This window comes from Mus caroli, chromosome 4, assembly GCF_900094665.2.
Source record: "Mus caroli chromosome 4, CAROLI_EIJ_v1.1, whole genome shotgun sequence".
Classification (NCBI taxonomy): Eukaryota; Metazoa; Chordata; class Mammalia; order Rodentia; family Muridae; genus Mus; species Mus caroli.
In genome coordinates this window covers 93,634,466-93,656,499 of record NC_034573.1, presented here as the reverse complement: position 1 = coordinate 93,656,499, position 22,034 = coordinate 93,634,466, and the positions used below count along the sequence as shown (strand labels likewise).

Genomic DNA, 22,034 nt, shown 5'->3' with positions numbered 1-22,034 from the left:
AGATCACCTAGAACACCTAGAACACCTCTCTGGTACCACTCTCCTGTCTATACCCAGTTGATGGGTTCGGTGGATCCTAGTGCCTTCTCCCTGTAAGTCTGGCTTCAGACTAAATCTCTCTGTATTTTTTTGAAGAGGTCGATCCTGGAAACAAACTCTGTGTGTCTAAAATCCAGCTATGGTCACAGGGATGTTGCAGGCATCTGTACCTCTGCTTCTTCATCCAGAGGATGAGGGTGATGTTAACAGCACAGTGTTGTCACGTGAATGAGCTAAAAGCACGATTGGTTATCTCAGTGTTCATTTGAAAACAAAACAGAACAAAACCACAGCAGCCCACACAGTTGGCAGTAATCAACCCAAGGTGTTTTTCTGTTTTTTTGTTTTGTTTTGTTTTGTTTTGTTTTGTTTTTCCTGGTTAGGAATGGTTTGCCGTCTCTGTTCTTAAGAAGCCACATCACATATGTGCACACCAAAATTAAGTGCTCCCAGGAGACATTCACCCACTATCTTCTCAAAACAATAATGAATGAGATGCCACATGGCTCCACAGAATTGTCCAGTGAGTGCCCCCAAGAACTGAAGAATAAACATGACGTCACACATCTCCAGCACATGCATTTCTGTCACAGCGGGGCTGTGAACAAACACTGATATCATGCTCAGCTGGGGTGACACCGAAAGTCAGATGTTCTGGTGCCAAATGACTGGAATTCACATCCAGGCTCTGTCACAAGTCTCAAAAAACCTGAGAGATTACTTTTTAGATCTACTTCACAGATTATTCATCTATAATAGAGCTTTGGTTTTGAAGATGCTATAAAATAATACATGAACATGTCTACAATATGCCTGCATGTAGTAAGTGCTCAATCCATGTTCACCACTGTGCAAGAGAATCCCCTTTGTCCATGTTCCTCAAAGAGAATCATCAAGCCAACTGAAGGGTCAAGTGTATCTGACACTATCTGATGAGTTCAATTTTAACACATATTATTTTTATCTTCATGCCAAGAATCTAATCTAGCAGGGATGGAGAGACAGCTCAGTGGTTAAAGCATTTGCTGCTGTTACAGAGGAGCTGAGACCCATTCCCAGCACCTACACGATGGCTCATAACCATCTATGACTCCAGTTCTAGGGGATCTGAAACCCTTTTCTGATTTCCTTGGTCACCAGGCATGTACATGGTGTGTCTACATACACACAAGCAAATATCCAGATACATTAAATAAAATAAACCTTTAAAAATATGGGTTTTAAAAAAAGTTTTGCTGGGAAATGTTAGTGCACACCTTTAATCCCAGCTCTCGGGAGGCAGTGGCAGAGGCAGAGGCAGAGGCAGAGGCAGAGGCCCAGGTGCTCCACACAGTACTTGGGGTATGGATTGCCTGATGTCCCTTAAACTCTAAGATGGCGTCTTTCAGACATAACATCCCCAGCAGTATGACAATACAGGCAGGTCACCCTGTACCAGACTCATGTCCTCATCCTTACCCAAGTTAGTAGATCCTTTTCCACGTTCGCTCTGTCCTGCAGGCATAGCCGAGAAGCTCACATTGTAATTGGGTCGGTTCTGAGGGGAGGAGTGAGGCATACCGGACTGTGGCTTAGACTGTGCCTGCTGCCAGTTGTAGCCGGCTGGCTGCTGCCACCCTCCACCCATTGGCTGTGGGGATGCTTTCTGTGGTGAGCTGAGAGGTGGAAATCCTCCACCCAATCCAGTTGGGGTGGTAGGTTTGCTGGCAAATGAAGAGCTGCCTATGAAGGAGAAGGGAGAGAGGCAGTAAGGCTATTGAGTGTGGCTTCAAACTTGGGTCACAAGACATTGCTTGCGATGATTTTAGGGGAAACTGCTTTGGGTGGTAACAGAGTTAACCTTCCTAACAGGTAGAGAAATCACAGGCATATCTGCCTGTCATTTCCTCAGTCAGCCCACTGATAATTCAGGTAGTCCCCTTGCCCTATTTTTTTCTTCAATGAACCAAGAGCAATTGAGAGTACTTTAGTGGGTTTTTTCCCCCTATATCACACAGCCAGCCTATGGCAAAATACTTTAATCTAGACTTTTGAGTCTAAGCCAAAAGACCATACTGTGATACCCTGACCAGACTGCCCCCTCCTAAGCAAGTTTAATTTCTTTACTAGAGTCAAAACTACCAAGTGGTAAGTATTGGGATAAAACAAGTGACCTCATTAAGGTTCTACTTAAATGTCAGCTATTAGAATTAATTATCATTTGCTATAAGAAAAAGCCTGGTTAGGATCCAAGAGCATTATAGCTGTTTCTAAATTTCACAAATATGTTTCAGTTTTACACTGCAGCATTGAATTGCAGGAGGGATAGTATTGGGGAGGCAAATTGAGAAGCTGAAACACGGTGATCTCCAAAGACCCTTCAAAGAGCCAAAATAATGATGATGATGATGATGATGATAAAACAACTAACAGTTCTATAGCTCTTCACAGTGTGATAAGTGTAAGTAAATAGTATCACTAGGTCAATCAAAGCAAAGGGTCACAAGAATATTGTGATCACACAGTTGGTTAACGGAGATGCCCTGACCACGAGCATCTTATCTCTGCACCGCTACAGCCAGAGTCTCAAGTTCCTACCAAAGTTCTGAGCTGCTACTAAAAGGCACCCCTTCCTATGACTTTCTTCTATAGCTATGTCCTTTCATTTAGACCCTGAGAGCCCTCTTCCCTTTCACACATGGATGCTGTATTATAGCATCTGGAATCAACCTGTTTGAGTTCAGTGCTATCTCTCATGTAACATTTGCTCTCTTAGGCATGGGTCCCAAGCCATTCTCCCGCAGGTGCTGAAATGCCTGCCATGTGCCAGGGTGGGCACATGGATTCTACACAAACAAGGCATCTTGCTTTTCTAAAGCTAAATGATTTTTTTAATTTCTGTGAGCTTCAATGTTCTTATCTACAAAATGACTATGCCTTTATCAGAGTATAGTATAAACACATAACCATTGCAGGAAGTGTTTCACAGCCCCTGAATTAAACAAACGCAGGTACACTACACACCACAAAACAACATTAACCACATGTTTGACACATTGTAAAAACTCAGTGAGCAGGGGCTAGAGAGATGGTTCAGCAGTTAAGAGCACTCACTGCTCTTCCGAAGGTCCTGAGTTCAAATCCCAGCAACCACATGGTGGCTCACAACTATCTATAATGAGATCTGATGCCCTCTTCTGGGGTGTCTGAAAACAGCTACAGTGTACTTATAAATAAATCTTAAAAAAAAAAAAAAACCCACACAACAACAATAAAAACCTCAATGAGTATTTGGTCAGGCTGGCACTCAAGCCTATTGCTGCCCCTGTCATTTTCCATCACCAACCCCTGTTTTTGAGGCAAGGTCTTACTATGCAACCCATGGTCTAAAACTCCTTATGTATGCCAGGCTGGCCTCACACTGGTGATCCTCCTGACCTGAGAATGCTTGGAAATAGAGGCAACACCAACATGTGCTGCCTACCGCTCTCATTTGACCAAATATCCCTTCAAGCCCCTCCTCAAGGGAAGCATAAGAGATTGCCTGGAACTCATTAAGCTCCATCCCCACCAAAGCCACCCCTAGGCCAGTTAACTTCTGATTATCCAAGGAGTAGTCAAGCGTTGATGTTGAACTGGTTCAATCAGACGATCTTAAGGAGGCCTCTGTCTATTGTTTTTTCTGAGTTACTACTGTATTGTCTAATGAGTGGAAATTTTGGCTTATATCTGCCACTGATGAATCTGTTTGTTCTGTGGCCTTCGTGGGAAAAATCACTTAAAATTTCTAAGCTGTATACCTTAAAAAGTAGAGAAGTGTAAGAAGCCAGGTTCTGAGAAGGAGGCTGCGAGAATTACTGCATTTCCAAACTGCACGTTCAGGTTCCTTGTTTGTGGTGATACAGGTTTAGCTACTCTGAAACTATTGATGCTGTCTGATTATAACTGCAATGTGAGGAAATGTAAGATTCACATGTGGAGTAGAAGGCAAGAAAGAAACTGGGAGGCAGATTAACAGTACACACACACATACATGCATGCATAGACACACACCAATACACACAGACACACACTCACATACATGCATGCAGACGCACGCACACACACACACACACAAACCCTCTGTTTCCTAGAAGGGAGAGAAATAACACTCCAATAATCATACTTAGTACACAGATCTTGGCTTCTAAATTTTATCCCCCATAAAAATGACTACAGACACCTTACAAAAAGAAGACACCTAGACCTGGAGTATAAGAAGCTTGGGAAATGCCTGACCATCCCACTGTCCACCTTCAATCTGAAATCAAATAAGCCAGGGTCCAGGGATAGGAGAGCTGACCAGAGTGGCTTCTGTGGTTAGGATATGGGTAGAGAAAGGATGCCTCTTCCTTTCACTTGATAGACTTGAGTAAAAAAGACATAAAAGGCAAAGGAGAATTCATAAAACAGACCAATGACTGGAAGAACAGCAGAATAAATAATGTCAGAAGTTGTTGATAATCAACTGAACCAAAAAGAAGGCAGTCTGTCTATCCTGAGATAAGTGACATAAATGACAGATAGATAAACAGAAAATAAATGGATAAAGACAGACAGATGGACTGACAGATGGACTGACGGATGGATGGATGGATGGATGGATGGATGGACGGACGGATGGGTAGATAGATAGATGGGTAATAAAGAAAAAAGAGGAAAAGAGAGAGGGGGAGGGATGGAAGGAGGGAGAAAGGGATAAAGGAGTGAGGGAAGGAAGGAGGGAGGGAGGGAAGGAAGGAGAGAGGGAGGGAGGGAGGGAAGGAAGGAGGGAAGGAGGGAGGGAGGGAGGGGAAGGGAGGAAGGGAGAGAGAGAGAGATACTTGCAGTATAATGTCACATTATTAATATAGTGAGGCAAGCTGATATGGAAGATACAGTTTTTTGGTTGGTTGGTTAGGTTTTTTTGTAGAAACTGCTTAAAATAACTTCCACAGTGACTAGCTTGTCTTCCCACCAGCAATGCATAAGGATTCCCTTTTGTCCGAATCAGCACTAGCATTTGTTTTTGTTTTCTTAATGACATTTATTCTGACTAGGGTAAGATGGAATGTATGCAATTTTTAATTCTTTTGATGCCTAATGAGGTTGAATGTGTTTCCATATCATTTTGGGGGTATTTTTACTTTATCTTTTGAAAATTGTTCATTTTATCAAGTCATTTACTGAGATGATTGATTGATTGATTTTTGAAACAAGGTTTCTCTACATAGCCCTGGCTGTCCTGGAACTCACTCTTTAGACCAGGCTGGTCTTGAATTAGGAGATCCGACTGTCTCTTCCTCCCAAGTGCTGGGATTAAAGGCATGTGTCACCACCACCCAATTTGAGTTTAATTTTTAGTTTAGTTTAGTTTTTTTTTTTAGTTCATTGTATATTCTAGACATTGATACTCTGAAGTAAAGCAGCAAAGAATTTTCTCCTATTCTGTAGGCTGTATCTTCTTTTAATTAACTTTCCCTTTGCTATACAGAAGATATTTAATCTCATAAGGTTCCATTTGTTAATGTTGGGCAATATTCCCTAAGCAACTGCACTCCTCTCACGAAAGGCCTTACCTATATAGACATTGTGCAGAGAACTTTTCTCTACTTTTTCCTCTAATGGTTTCAGAGTTTCAGGACTTTTATGAAAGTCTTTGATCCACTTGGAGTTGGTTTTTATGGGAAGTGAAATATAGGGATTTGTTTTCCTTCTAGTCCAGGTAGATATCCAGTTTTCTTAGTACCATTTGCTTAAACTGCTATCTTTTCTACAATGTATATTTTTGGCATCTTTGTCAAACCAACATACAAACAAAAAATCCAAACACGTAGCTATAGCTCTATAGATTACATTCAAGTGTTTACGTTCACTAACAACAGTCTGGCTTTGTGTCAATACTATACACTATTTCCATTGCTAATGCTCTGCAGTATAACCTGAAATCAGGTATGGTGATACCTCCAGCAATATTAATTTTGCCCAGGATTGCATTGGCTCTCTGTGTTCTTTTGTGCCTCCATACGGATTTTAAGGGTCTTTTTCTGTTTCTGTAAAGAGTGGCATTGGAATGTGTGTGTGTGTGTGTGTGTGTGTGTGTATGTATGTATGTATGTATGTATGTATGTATGTATATATGTATATACATAATTTATTGGTGTATTTTTGTCTGTGTGAGGGTGTCTGATCCCTGGAACTGGAGTTAGAGACAAGTGTGAGTAGTTATGTGGGTGCTGGGAATTTAACCTGGGTCCTCTGGAAGAGCAATGAGTGCTCTTAATTGCTAAGCCATCCCTTCAGTGCTGGCAGTGAATTTTGATTGGGGTTGCTTAAATCTGTAGATTGCTTGTTCATAGGATGACGATTTTTACCATGTTAATTCTTCCGGTCCATGGGCGTGGTCGGGGGAGCTTTCCTTCTTTGAGTGTCTTCCTCCGCTTCTTTCATAAATATTTTAAGGTTTCCATTTTGGAGATCTTTCATTCCCTTGGTTAGTTTATTCCAAAGGTTTTGGGATATTCTGTTGTTGCTTTGGAGGCTACTGTGAGCAGGATTTGTTCCCTTTCTTAGCACAAATATTAGTACTCAGGATGGATACTGGCTTTTTATGTTATGTTTTTTTGGTTTTTTTTTTTTTTTTATCCTACTATTTTGCTGAAAGTGTTTGTCAACTTCGAGAGTCTTCTGGTGGGATCCTTCTGGTCTCTCGTGTATAGAACCATGGACCAACGCATCAAGGTGCTTTTTGGCTTCTTCCTCTCTATTTACATCCATTTTAATTAAGTCTCCTGTCTTATCGCTCTGGCTAAGACTTCAAGCACTACATTAAATAAGAGTGGAGAAAGCGGACATCTTCGTCTTATTTTTGATCTTAGGAGAAATGCTTTGAGTTTTGCTTCATTTAGCTCTGGCTATAGGTTGGCCACACACTGCTTTTACTATATTAAGATATGTTCCCTCCATTCTGAGCTTTTCAAAGGCTATCGTTGACCGATGTTTGCTTTTTGTCAAGAGTTCTGCCCTGAGTCCGTTTCTATGATGTATGACCTTTGTTGATTGGCATACGTTGAACCATCCTTGTTTTCTGAAGGAAGCTAAATTGGTCGTGGTGAGTGGTCATTAGTGTGTGAGCTCAGTTTCCAAGTATTTTACTGGGAGTTTTTATGTAACTCTATCAGAGAAATTTTGTTGTGGAGTCTTTATCTGGTTTAAATATCAGGATAAAACTGGCTTCATATAAAAAGAGTATGCACTATACCTTTCTTTTAATTTTACGGAATACTTTGAGCAGGGTTGGTACTACAATTTTGTAATGCCCTGGTATAACCAATCGTCTATGAATATATCTGGGCCTGGTGATTTTCAGTTTTAGAGTTTTGGTTTTTTGGGGTTTTTTTTTGGGGGGTTTTTTTTTTTCAGATCACTGCTTAATTTCCTTGCTTGTTACAGAACTGCTTGAATTGTTTTCCATTTTTATTTAACTTAATTAGGTCAAATCATCTAGAGATGCAACCGTTTCTTTTAGGCTTCCCAATTTAGAGGAATGTAAAATTTTAAAGCATGTTCTTGCGATTTTATGAATTTCACAGATACCTGTTGTAATTTCTCCTTTCCCCCCTTTAATTTTATTAATGTGCATCTTCTCTTCTTTAGTTGGTGAAGGATTTGCCCATCTTATTTATAACTCATCTCTTCACTGTTCTGTTTTTTGTATTATCTGTCCATTTCTATTTCACTCATTTCTGCTCCCATCTTTTTTTTTAAGATTTATTTATTTATTTATTTATTTATTTATTTATTTTATATATGTGAGTACACTGCCCCTGCCTGTCTTCAGACACACCAGAAGAGGGCATCAGATCCCATTACAGATGGTTGTGAGCCACCATGTGGTTGCTGGGAACTGAACTCAGGACCTCTGGAAGAGCAGTCAGTGCTCTTAACCGCTGAGCCATCGCTTCAGCCCTCTGCTCCAATCTTAATCATTTATTTCCATCTACTGCTTTTATAACTGGCTTGTTCTTGGCTGAGAAAGAAGAATGCTGGTGTAATAAATATTTGTGCAAAGCCTTTCTCTCTTCCCAATGGTAAACCTTCACTTTTCTGCAATCTCACCTGAAACCCACTTCACAGTAAAAGTGTGTGATCTGAACCCCTGTGTAACCTGAGTGGCTCTGAGTAGGTTTTGGTTGTTGTTGTTGTTGTTGCTGTGATGGTGGTGATGTTTTGTTTTATTTTTTATAACACTGTAATCCCATACAAGGCACCTCTGGAGCCACTCTATAACCTCATTAACTGAAAAGGAGGCAAAAAAGCAACTCTTTGAGATGTTACTTGAAAAGAAAGCAAAACAGTCTCTATGGCTAATACTAAGATATTTACATGAGACTCTACTTTGAGAAGCCCACACCTATGCACTCAAACCTGTCTTAATTTCTTCCCCAGTACCTCTCTTCCTCTTAGCACTAGGGCTTAAACTCTAACTTTGCTTTGAATTGAGGTCAAGGATCCAGTTTTACCTAAGGTCCCAGAAAAGATTAAGGGAAGTCTTACATTGCTATAGGAACAGTGTAGAGCTGTGCCTTTGTCCCTGCCACAGTTGACATTAGCATCAAGTATTATTCACAGCTAAACCTGATAAGTGTATCTATACCTAGTGTCCCCAGGTCAGCGAAGGGATCCAGAGTCTGGGGCTTGCTCTGATGGGTGGGGGTGCCATGTGATGAGCCTGTCGGGCTGGTGGCAGCAGACTTGCTTCCCATTCCAAAACCTCCTGAAAAGGAACAGAGATCACTGAAGATGAGTTCGTACCCTGAATTGGATGCTCAAAGTCAAGAGTTCCAGAGAACCCGCTCAGCTGCCTCTAAGGCAAATTGGGATGGAGTCAGAAAGAGTGTGAGAAGTCTCTGGATACTCTTACTGCGATTTAGGAGAGTGGTGACCTGAAGTAAGAATAACACACGGGTCAGGTATGAGATCTTCGCGGTCCATGCCTGCCATTGCCCGTGTTTACCTCTCCTGTACCAGCTCTCTCTCTCTTCAGAGATCTGGATTCAGGCTGTATCTCAACGCCCCCCACCCCTGCCACCCTGGATGGGTCGTGCTTATCATCTTTGAACTACACCATTTTTAACTTTAAAACTCTCAGGGACACGCCTTCCCCTTCTCAAACAGTTCCACCAACTGGGACCAACTATTCATGTCTATGTGCATTCTTATTCAAATCACCACAGTCACTAGTTATTAAAGGAAATGCCAATCATGTAAACAATGAGATATTACCTTATACATGTCAAGATTGGCATTTGTTAAAAAAAAATCAGAAGTGTTTGTAAAAATGGGAAGGAATTAGAATCCTTGTCCACTGTGGACAGGAATGAAGCAGGGCACAGTTACTGTGGGAAGTAGTATGCAACATCTCCACAGATTTAAAAGACCATGGTTCAGCACCCATATTCCTGGGGATACATCCAAGGTAGTCATTAAAATAAGGACCATAGTCACTGCGTTAGCCCTGGCCACTGAAAACGACAGGAAAGAAAAAAAATGTGGTATTATATGAACAGTGAAATATGAGTTAGCCTTAAAAAAGGAAGAAATAGTCCTATGGACTACAATATGGATAAACCTTGGGACATTTTATAAAATGACATAAGGCACTCACAAAAACACAAATGCTGTGACATTCTACTTAGTAGGAAACCTATCCACTTTTCTACTGAAAGTGGGCTGCTGGTTATCTGGGGCTGGGGAAAGAAACCATGGGAGCTATTGGTGGGCGTGGAGCTTTAGTCATGAGCAATGAGGGAGGGTCCTTTACTTACACTTACTTGGCTGTATAGCATAAATAAACATCGTTCCCCCCATTTCTCAGATGAGAAAACTGAAGCTGAGACTTATCCAAAAACAACAACATAAAAACAAAAAAACAAAAACATAAAGAGAATCTGAGTGGTAGAACCAGTTCAGATTCATCTAATTGTATTGTTGAGTTAGATATACAAGCAGATGAGTCTTGGAAAGTTAAACAGCACACACACACACACACACACACACACACACATGCTTCATGTCACCAAGCACATTGGTATGCAGATCTTTGGGAATGATCAAACTACACAGTGTACTATAATATTCCAAGTATCCACCTCATCTTGGCTGAAGGACCATGCATTTACCACTGGTCACGTGCATACAAAAATAACCCACTGCTTTTTACCTGGTTTGGTGTGCCAGTCCCAACCTCCAGCAATGTCGGGCTGGATGTTCACAGCAGGAGTACTAGAAGCTGCAAATGGAGAAAAGATGGGTGAGAACAAGGCAGCTCAGAACTCACTCTTCTGAGCTTGCACAGGACAATTGAGCCTGCATGGCTCTGCACAGCTTTTACGTAGCTAATGGATCCATTCTGCTGCCAGGGCTTTTACTCCACTCTGCAACAGGGATATTTGCTGTTCTCATCTGTGCATGCTCACAAGAACTTGGCAGAAGCCAGGGGCTTTTGCTGTTCATTCCTTGGCTCACCTTTATGTACCTCTGTATCCACTGACTTGGAATTATAATTGTGTGTGTGCCTGTCTTCATTAAATTCGGAGTCCCTTGAATGGAAGAACTATCTCATTCATCTTTGTGTACCCCACTTATATACTTAAGATTCTGGGCCATGCAAAAAGAAGGAAATATCCTTAAGCTCAACATGGCTTAGCTCGGCACAGACAAGGGCACCAAGGCACAAACCTCTCAGAACTGGGGACCTGTTTTCTCCTTGACTGCAGCATGGATTGAGAGTGATGAGCCACTCAGAACACTAATTAGCCAAAAACTATGCATCACCCACTATGCTGGTGGCAGATATGTGTCTATGGTCACTCAAAAGGAAACCCGTTAGACCTTCAAGAGAGCACACTCTGACCCCTCACAAAGTTCCAAGCAGAGCTGAAATGAAACGTGCTGCTGGAGGAGAGAATCTTGCCCTAGGATGTTGCCCATAAAATTCAGTAGAATTCAGTCACTAAGCCAGCATTACAAGTAGGATTGAAAACACACACACACACATACACACCACATATATATACCCCACATATACACACACACGCAGAAAGCACATCCCACATACACACAACAGACATGCACACACCACACATACAAACCACACACATCCCATTTACACACACCACACATGCACACACCACATACATACCACACACCACCCATAAACATCACATGTACATATACCACACACAGGTAAACAACCACATTCCACCCAAACAAAGGACCTAAGGCACCAGGACCAGACTCCTAAGGCTTCATAGTCATCTGTTGTATCTATCCCATCTATGTACCTTCCCGTCAGCTCATTCATTTAAAAGCACACACCATTACACCACTATTAGTGACAATGGTTCTTTCCTTTCTACTCTGCCCTGCTCCAGCTCAGCAGTCACTCAAGAAGAAGTTCCAAAAGTTGACAGCTTTATTAACATTTGCTCTCTGGCTTCCTTTCCATTCTGATGTTAAGTCTAATATCCATCAGGATGCAAAATGAAGAAAGAGAGCAAGAAAGACCTGAATTGCTGAAAAGAATAATAAAAGATAGTAAGGAGGGAAACTGGAAATGAGATCCCAGGCCTGAGGATGGTACAGTAAACGAGGTCTACACAGGCCACTTGTAAATCAGTCAGATACGATGTTAATTTATTGAGCAGATAATACATGTATTATTCTAGCGAATGACTGTTATAAAAGTATTAAGATACCTTTCATTCTTTCATTGCACAGGAAACTTTGGAATCTGGTGTTTGCCTTATACGTGAACACATTTCAAATCAGACTAACCCATCTTGACTACTCTGCCGCCATGCACGGCTAGCAACTACCACAATAGACAAGCGCACACACGCTTACACACACACACACACACACACAGCACTCAGGGTTGTCTTGTGGACAACCACTCCACTATTCCACCGATTAGAATAGAAAACACTTTCTTACCATGCACTGTAGGGGAAGGGCTTCTCGTAGGCTGCAGAAAGGGGTCACTAGAAGCACTGGATGTGTTCAGAAAGGAGCCCAACAAATCCTGACCTGGTGGCTTAGCAGGGGCTCCAAAAGGGTCAAAGGTGGCACCTAGAAAACAAAGGGAAAATGCATTTCTTTATCTTGTCAGTTAATTGTTATAATATTGAAAAGCTGCCACCATTACTTAGTCAAACACTAGAAATATGAGGATGATGCTTGTCTCCTGTCTTCCCAAGCCCTTCCTAGCCTCACAACACCCTCTGAAACTAACAGTGGGTCCCACACAACAGGAGTTGCCCCACCTCTGTAGATGAAAGAGTCTGGATTTATTTAGTAGAAAAGCTTTAACTCTAAATGAGGATCCAATTAGCTTTCTATAAATCCTGTCTGTGTGTATGTATTATGTGTGTTTGTTTGTGTGTGTGTATGGTGTGTGTAGTATGTTAATGTGTGTGTGTAGTGTATATATGTGTAGTGTGTGTATTAGTGTGTGTAGTGTGTTAATGTATACGTGTGGTATAGGTATGTGCAGTATGTGTGTTAGTGTATATGGTGTGTGTGTGTATATGTGTATTATGTGTGTATGGTGTGTATAGTGTGTTAGTGTGTGTGTGTAGTGTATGTATATGTAGCGTGTGTTAGTGTGTGTGTAATGTATGTATGTGTAGGTATGTGTAGTGTGTGTGTCACTACAGTGTGTGTGTGTGTGTGCATGTGTGTGTGCATGCGTGTGTGTGTGTGTGTGTGTGTGTGTGTGTGTGTATACATCACACCACAGAGCACAGACATCTGTTCTCATCTTCTGCCTTGTTTGAGACCGTGTCATTTTTCTGCTGCATACATCAGGCTAACTGGCCTGGAACTCCTGGCTCATCTTCCTCTACTTCCCATCTCCTTGGAGAAGTCCTGGGATTACAGGTATTCACCTTAAATATCCAGCTTTTATGTGTGTTCTGGGAATTGAGACTCGGCTTCTAAAACTTGTATGGCAAGCTTTTTTACTCAATGAGCTATCTCTTCAAGCCAGCTTTTGAAAATATTAGTAATATAAAACCAGTAAATCATAGTCACAGAGTGTCCAAGAAAATAAGGTCAACACAGATGAATACATGAGTTATGCAAACTGTGTATAGGCTACAGGGATTCAGTGACTAATGAGTGTTCAGGTAAAAGGAATTAATGGGAAAATACCAGACAGGGGACACTACTATAAAGAAAAATGATAGAAAACCCCCTCATGGGACTAGGGATGTAGCTCAATTGGTAGAGTATTTGCCTATCAGACATGAAGCCTTGGGTTTGATTCCCAGCATCATATAGGACTAGGCATGGTGGCACATGCCTATAATCACAGCATTTAGGAGGTGTAAATGGAAAGATATTGGAAGTTTAAGGTCATCTTGGGCTACACAATGAGTTCAAGCTGGCTTGAGTTATATAAGACCCATCTCAAAAGAAAAAGACAACCCCACTAAGTAGGCCTTGCTTTGATGTTGTATGAAGTGACCTTCAGCTCACTTGAAAGCTAAAGGCAGAGTAAAACCTGAAGAGTGAGTAAAACCAAGCTCTCAGCCTTTTTTGAGTCCATGGGAAACAAACGTTTCTGACTCAGCTTCTTGGAGCTACAGCAGCAGTCCTCAACCTGTGGGTCCTGGCCTCTTTGGGGCCCTTTCATAGGAGTCACCTAAGACCACCAGAAAAACATATGTTTGCAAATTTAGACCTCCCTGACAAACAGAAGTGCCATTACCTTCACTCATTCCTAGAGAAACTGAGGTTCAGAAATTATCTTTTGTTCAACTCCAGGAAACACTTTAGGCTAGACTCATAATCAAATTTTCCAGCTCAAAACTCCAGATAACCCCCACAGGCCCTAGTCACAAAGTGTGACACCAATCACCAAGCTGCATGGAGACAACTGCCCTGATTTCTCACTGTGGAGCAAGGAACAAAAAATCTCCTTGAACTACCTAAAGTGAGATATCACTTCCAAATCTGTAGGTACCAAGCTGATGACTGCTTGCATCCTGGAGTGGGGCTGACCCATTCTAGAAATAGAGCCTGAGAGCCAAACCAGAGAACAGACACTTCCCACTGTCACGACGTGTTGAGGCATGTGGCTCACAAGTTTACAGCTATGGTGTCAGCACACCATAGCTCTCCTATTCACAATGCTCTCCTAACACTTGGCGGAGTTGCAGTAGCAATGATATCTATACTGTTTCCAGCCATGCAGTCCAGGATGCACATCCTTGACCCCATTTAGTAGTCATGAGACCTCATCCTCTCTGACACAGAACACTGGGGTTTGCAGGGTAGCTGTAAGAGGACAACTGGTAAACCCACTTGTTTCTAGGTTGAAGCTAATCAATGGAGAAAACACTAAAGACTTCTTAGATTACTAGAGCACTTTTAATAGCACCTTGTTTAAGAAATTCCCTAATAGCCAAAAGTGAAGTATAAATAGTATGGATGAAAACTCAAGAGTTAGTCTTTACCATAATGCCCATAAGTGTAATCCCTAACTAAGAAAATTAAGATGATTTTTGTTGTTGTGTTGGTAGTGAGACAGGGTGTCACTACGTAGCCCTGCCTGGCCTAGAACTCCCTATATAGACCAGGCTGGCCTGAAAAATCACAGAACCCCACCCGCCTCTGCCTCCCAATTGCTGGGATTAAAGGCATGAGCTACCACACCAGGCCAAATTAAGTTCTTAACAAGGCTCCCCAGCTAGTTAAGTGTTAGTCTGGGGTGATTCAAATGCAGGTCATTAATTCTAGACTTGGCATCCTTTCTGATTCTTTTTGGAGGGACAGGACACTGGAGCCATACATCTAGGACTGCCACTAACAACTGGGAATGCTCGTCATCATATCTATGATGTCACAGACAGAATTAACTAATGTCGAAGGTGCCATGAATGCACCGAGCAGCATAGGATGTGGCAAGTTAAATTATCAAACATCCTTAGGATGGTTTGTCTTAAAATTCAGCCATGGAACACTGTGCTGTCTTCAATCTTGGGATTTTGTTTTCCTGAAAAACCTTCTTACTCATCCTGATGAATCAGAACTGGATGGAAGAAAGCAAAGCACAGAAGAAAGAGCCACAGTGTGGGATGCAGGCTCCCGGGTATACATCTAGCCACCACCAGCTCAAACCCTGTGATTCTGATTCCCCTTCTCACAAAAGAGGCAGCCTGCAGAACTTCAAAAGCCAAGACCAGCCCCTGAGCCTCCAGCGAAAGTGAAGGATTAGCATGGGAAAAGGTTCCTCCAGCATCCTAACAGCCTAGGTGGTTGAGAGTCATCTCTTTACGATTTCTAATGCAGCAGCATCTTGGTTAACAGTGACAGTCACAGAGCTGCTTTGTGCTGGTTATTCAGAAGTTGCAGTGAATCTCTGGTACCCAGCCAGATCACCTTGCAAGCGTTAATGCTGTGGCTGGCCAGGAAAAAGAAGAGTCATGTCTGTAGTGGTGTGTCAAGTGAACCTAGCTAAGTATATATGGTTCAAACGCCCTACAAAGACCAGCCACACTTCTCTCCGCAGACATGCTGCTGGTCTGAGCCCCTCAAGCATATCCTGGTGTATTCAAACACTTCACTGTATAGCCAGGGTATATCTAGAAACCTAGAATTCAAAGAAAGTATTTCAGGAGGTCTGGGGGAAAGCTCTGAGTCCACATGTCAAGTTTGGACCCTGGCCCCATCTATGCCCAGCTGTTTGAACAAATGCTGCTAATTAAACTCTACGCTTTCATTTCCTCAACTCGGAAGTGGAGATAACAGTAGCATCTGTCTACTGGATTTTAAAAGAAGCGATGCATATTTAATCATGTATTCCATATCTGGCAAGTGGTGGGTACCACATAAATATCAGCTGCTGTAGTAAATAATAGCTCATCCATCTCCATCTTCAAACAGAAGTAACTAAAGTTGACTCAAGGCTTAAGTCCCAAGAAGAGGAAATGAAGAGTAAGGAGTTTAGCCAGAGGATCAGGATGCCTGCTTCAAGAGAGTGACTTCTGAAGGTAACAGGAAAGCTGCACCCGTGACATCTCAGTGATAGGACTGGCTAAACAAGACCTGCTCAGTGACAGCACCAGGGGGCATGCCAACACAGACAAAGTTCCCAAAGCCCCACCCCTAGATGAAGAGCAGTGGATCAACAGAATAACTGACTTTTCCTCCGTGGACAAGTCCCAGATAGGTTATGCAATCCTAAGTAGTCAGCCCTAAATGCATATGAGCAACACTACAGGAATTCAGGAGCTTGAGACAGATGTAACAATAATGAGAAAGAAGAGACAGATGTAACAATAATGAGAAAGAAGAGACAGATGTAACAATAATGAGAAAGAAGAGACTATGAACTTCATAGATGAGTGAGGGGGACATGGAAGGAGTTGGAGGAGGGAGGAGACAAGGGGGAAATGATGTAAATATAGTATTCATGTATAAAATATTCAAAAGGGTAAATAAAAGAGAGTATTGATCTTAAATATATCCCCATATCTTTCTACCAAAATGGATAATGTTTGTATTTCTTTTATGTTTTTCCAAGAAACCGTCTAGAAAAACTAGAAAAGTTCAGCCTATTAAAGCATTTGAGTTTTACTTGTTTGGCCCCAAAGTTATTCCTACAATGGAAGATAGCAGAAAAATCAGAAGATTACCTTCTCCCACTCTTAGGGTTGGCGATGCAGAGGCAGAGGCGGCGGTGCGGCGCGGTGTGGACTGCGCAGACGCAGGTCCACTAGGGTGAAACGCATCTTCTACCCCAGCCTGTCCTGCCTGAGCAGGACCTGTGGCACCTACACCCCCAAACAGGTCACTCAGCAGCTCAGAATTGCTGGGAGGAGCTGCCAGGGAAGAGAAGTTCGTGCTCACATCAGACCCTTCCAGGCCCAGAAGGTCCACTTCCTCTGGGGGAGGAGGCGCAGCTGGCTCCTGCTGCTTTTTGCCTGGCTTCTTGGCTCCATGAGGCTTGTCACCCTCTGCATTGCCATGGGGGCTGGAGAGGGTCAGTAGTTCATCATCTGACTGCTCACTTTCCTGATTCACCAGGGCAGCGTGGTCCTCCTCACAGCGTGACTTCTCTGATTTCTGATCTAAAAAAGACCAATGTGTAAATAACCGATTATATGACTGACTGCTGGGTCATGTGAGTTTTGTTATGTTTACATTGTTGCAGAAAGAGAAAATAGGCTACTGGAGATATTAAGTAATATATTTTACATACCTTTGCAAAAATGTAAAAACCACAGGCAGATAAGTGACTACATTTGGGTTAAATCCCAGCTCGAGGTCAGAGGTAGGAGGATTTCTGAGTTCGAGGCCAGCCTGGTCTACAAAGTGAGTTCCAGGACAGCCAGGGTTATACAGAGAAACCCTGTCTCAGAAGAAAAAAACAAAATAAAACAAAACAAAAACCAAAGTTCATCTACAGAGATTCTTGCTTTTTAAAAAGATTTTGTCTCATGTGTTTGCATGAGTGCCTGTATTGGGTATGCCTGGACACCATGTGTGTGTGCTTGGTGCCTCTAAGGGCCAGAAGAGGACATTAGATTCCCTGCAATTGGCATTACAGACAGTCCTCTGTAAGAGCATCACATGCTCTTAACCACTAAGCCAGCTCTCCAGGCCCATACAGAAATTATGTCTACATATTAACATGGCCGTGAAAAGGGATAGGTAATGATTTATTAGAAACCATTACTGTGAGAAAGGAGCAAGGTAAGGACCAAGAAAGAGACCAACAATCTATCTACAAGCCACATCTGCCTGGGCTTCCTAGTCTGTTCCATTTTTCAGAAGAAGATTTTGTAAACAAACCTTTGGATCCAAAGGAATCATATGAATACTTTTTAACCTAACATTGAAAACATCTAGGAGTGTTATGTTAGAAACACACATCAGGGGAAGAAAGAGAATGTTACTGAGGACATCTCTGAGGCTGAATCCCTAACCCTTCCTCTTATAAAGTTTGAATATTCCATTCTATACCACACTTTGTAGCTATTGCCTGCAGACTGCAAATCAATCGTGGCCAGGGTACATTAACTAGGGTGCCAGTGGCTGTCTCCTCAAGATCATAATGTAAAGTGCTAAGTTAAGAAGAAATCTGGAAATGCCTCCAGGTGTGGGAGAAAATAGCACAGTGGCAGAGCCCTGTGTGGGCTAATGGTTGCTAAAGCAACTAGCAGAGATACAGGCCATGGTGACTTCCTTCACCATGCTTGGAGCTACAGTCCTTGAGACAATGCCCAACTCGGTCTTTAGAATATCTGCTTATAGGCAGCAATGCTTTGTTTTGCCTTTCTGAATTGTCACCAGCCTAAAGAGGGATCTTAGCATATGTCACATACTTCATCAGTCTTGAAAGATATGGCTTAGAAATACTGCAAATGAGGAAGGTAGGACATAGCCGACATTGGCTTTCTGGTCAGTCTGAGCATTCGTGGCCTGGAAAGCAGGCAAGATGCCAATTTGAAAAACATGAAGGGAAGAGTTTGAAATAAGGGAGAAAGGGAATCTTGCATTGACACTGCTTCAAGAAGAGTTTTAATAATACCAGACAACTTAATCGCTTTATCATCTAATCATCCTAAAGTCAAGGCTCTGCCATACCTTGCCAACAGAGAGAGGCAAAGAAGCCTCCTTGCCCAAGATTCCTGGGATGGTCTGGTGGGAGATCGGCTGGAGCCTGACCTGCAAGACAAAAGGTCCCAAGGTCAACCAAACACAGGAAACAAAACCACACAGTGTGTAACCGGAGGCATCATTCTGAAAACCCAAGCCATCCAAGAGCCATACCCCCTAAGGCCAGAGTGTCCTGATGCTCCTGCTGAGAGGAGAAGAGGATGCTGGGGTTCACATCTTTTGTGCAGTAGTGTTCCCATGGTGGAGTTAAGTCGATCACTTTGTCTTGGGGCTGGACTTCTATATCCAGTGTCACTTGGAACAGCTGAGGATATTTTTCTGGTACATCACATGCATCCAGCTCAGGCCTAACGGAAAGAAAAACAGCAGCACAAACAGTGCAGTCAGCAGGATGCTCAACACAGGACCCGGCTCACGCTGTCGAGTTCTGCTTGAAACTCACTTCTAAGTTGAGTCGGGTACTAACTAGGTGCTACTTTGCTCTGCCTCAGTTTCCTCATGTAGAGAAGACAGAAGAATAGCACCTCTTCACATTGTTGGACTACTACGGAACATATTAATAGAAGCACTGTGTGAAGCAGAGTTGATACGTCTGGCCAGTATGCACTGGCATGGCTAAATGGGTCATCAAAACAGTGAAACAGGTCCAAAGCCACCTTCTGAACCTGAACCTCTGAACCCCTTCATAGTTTCCTGTTTCTTAGCTCCAGCAACCATCCCCACCACCCCAGATTCAGCCACACCCTGAGATCTATAGCCACATTATAGCATCAGCAGGTCCCTAGTCAGTGCAGCTGGGTTCCCCAGAACCTCTTTTGGTACGATAGCCAGCTAGCCCTTGTGAGGAGTCACTGCTTATGCCATCCCAGAAATTAAACTATACCATTCCTGTTGGGGATAGCTAGCCACAAACACACAGGATCACGGTCATAATCCTTTGTTCCCTAACATGGAACGTTAGACCTTTCTAGTTAACTCAATCCATTTGCTCTTCTTTAGATCAACCATACTCAATGGAAAGATTTCAAACATGCGTAGCCTCTCTAAGTGATGGAGCCACAGTCAATAGTCTGCAGCTCAGGACTCTGGAGACAACAGCATGCTATTACAGACTTTCAGAGCTTTCCTGCCATGCTGGTAAAGACCTCAGGTGCACACAGCACTTACTTGGTGAACTTTAAAATAGTCGTGTCCAGTGGTATAAACCCAGAATGAAACTGGAGCTGGAATATCTGTGTGTTGGTCACCTAAAAATATGTGCAAGAAGCAGGATTAGTAGGAGAAAAGGGAGTCTACGTCGAGGACTGTGTCTACGCCTTCTATTGCCCCTTTATCTGATTATTTGTAGATTATATAAATATTAAATGGCCTCTCAGGTTCATTTCTAGCTTCTCTCCATGAAAGCAAGACATTTCCTTACTTATCAGTGTCCTGCGCTTTTCTGTAGTTTTTCTTCCCAGAGACTCCTGCTCCAACCCGACAAACTCATCATCCTTCAAGGCCCACCTCCACAGTCTGTTTGGTGACCACTAGCTAAAAACACTGTTGCAATGACAGAGTCCTGTCTGTCCTCTGATACAGCATAGTGGATATTCATATGTTTGACTTGTCACCTCTAGGGTCAGTTCTGTAAGGCTAAGGCTACAATCTTACTTTTTTGTTGGTCCAAAACACCTAGGCAATAGATATGATATATGCTCTTAGCAAATATTTGATTAATTAAGATATAATTGCTTGCAACATCTTTCCCAACAGCCAAAGAGGAGAAATAATCTAAGCATGGAGAGTTAATAAATGTGGTATATCCATTCAGTTTAGTGTTGCTTAGCTATATATAGGAATGGAATATGGCTACCTGCTAAAACACAAATAAACCCCCAATCTATTACATTGAGTAAAAAAAGCCAACCATCGGAGACCACATATTATATGATTCCATCTATATGATATGTCTCCATATAAGCAAGTCTATAGAAACAGGAAAAAGATTCATGGTAGTCAGGAGATGAGGAAGGGAGTGGAAATGGTTAGTGACTGTTGATGGGTACAAGGTCTCTTTTAGTGGTGAAGGAAACATTTTTAAAATAAGATAATTCTAATAGTAACAACACCTTTGGGGAAGGCATTCTGGAAATTGAACTCAGGCCATGAGGGTTTGTGGCAAGAGCTTTTACCTGCTGAACCATCTCTTGGGGAAAAAATTCTTAACTATACTCATACTTATTTGAAAGCACTCACATTATAGTGGTTCCCCTAACCACAGCACTGAAAAAAAAAGACTCAGATTCTCAAGAACATGGCTTGCTGAAAGTCATGATGCAAGAGAGTTCCGTTGGGACTAAACCTGCCTCAATCTCCATTCCCTCCCACAGTGACAAAGAAGATGGACATCAACAAGCCGTCAGGCTCTTTCTCACTCCAAACTCACCTGTCAATCAAGCCCAAAGTGATACAGAGAAAAGACCCAGTAATACTCCTGTTACAAACTCAGGTGAGCTCACAGCCCAAGTCCTCCTGAAAGCTTACCTTCGCCTGCAGTCGGCTCCCGATGGTTGACCGCAAGTGGTACATGGAAACGATGACGTCACCTTGGACTGTGATGTTCAGAGGGATGAAGATTTTCCCATCTTGGACACGGTATTCTCTTTAAATGGAGATCAGAAGAGATCATGAGAGTGTCTGGTCTGGTACAATCACAGACACAGGAACACTCTGCTATGGCTCTAAGGGACCTGCTCACCCAGACTTAGACATAGAAACTCCTTCCTATCTTGTGCAAAAGTAGGAATGATGCCGGTATGGACTGGCTGCAGGCTGTTTCTTGGCTGGTAGAGCACTGACACAACAATGTAGGCCTTCTCTCTCCATCCAGTCAGGACATCTAGGCACATCTTGTTTTCCTCAAAGAACCATGCCCCATATAGTCACCTTTTCCTGACTTTAACAGTAAATGCCAACCAAGGTCAGAACAGAAACAAAAATGTCATACTCTCTGGGAGTCTAGACCACTGACTCCTAAATTAATCTATTGCCAACTAAATCTGTGTTGTGTAAACCAGCCATCCCCTTATCTCCTAAAATCCAAGGCCCTCTCATTGGTGTCTGTTCATCCTTGTAGATCATATAAGTACTTTTAAGTCCATCATCTTTATAGCAGTTGGTATGAGAATGCCCTCCCAGGCTCATATATTTCAATAGTTTGGTTCCCAGTTGGTAGAACTGTTTGGGAAGGATTAAGAGGTGTGGACTTTTGAAGGAGGTGTTACTAGGGGTGCTTAAGTCTTCAAAAACCCACACCACTCTTACTT

At 42.4% G+C, this 22,034-nt stretch overlaps 1 protein-coding gene across 9 annotated transcripts in view; it reads right to left on the bottom strand.

The window, feature by feature from the left end:
* The window catches only part of Dnajc6 (DnaJ heat shock protein family (Hsp40) member C6), a 146,583-nt gene that overhangs the window by 5,930 nt on the left and 118,619 nt on the right, over positions 1–22,034 (bottom strand). For 8 of the 9 annotated variants that reach the window (XM_029476517.1, XM_029476521.1, XM_029476522.1 and 5 more), the window contains 9 exons: positions 21,253–21,370; positions 19,894–19,973; positions 18,880–19,073; positions 18,694–18,774; positions 16,740–17,174; positions 12,034–12,168; positions 10,259–10,327; positions 8,693–8,812; positions 1,498–1,761 (listed from right to left, as the gene is read on the bottom strand). In XM_029476517.1, coding sequence (XP_029332377.1) covers positions 1,498–1,761; positions 8,693–8,812; positions 10,259–10,327; positions 12,034–12,168; positions 16,740–17,174; positions 18,694–18,774; positions 18,880–19,073; positions 19,894–19,973; positions 21,253–21,370 — 1,496 coding nt within the window. The remainder of the gene's footprint in view (positions 1–1,497; positions 1,762–8,692; positions 8,813–10,258; positions 10,328–12,033; positions 12,169–16,739; positions 17,175–18,693; positions 18,775–18,879; positions 19,074–19,893; positions 19,974–21,252; positions 21,371–22,034) is intronic. The other variant, XM_029476518.1, reaches the window with a different exon arrangement.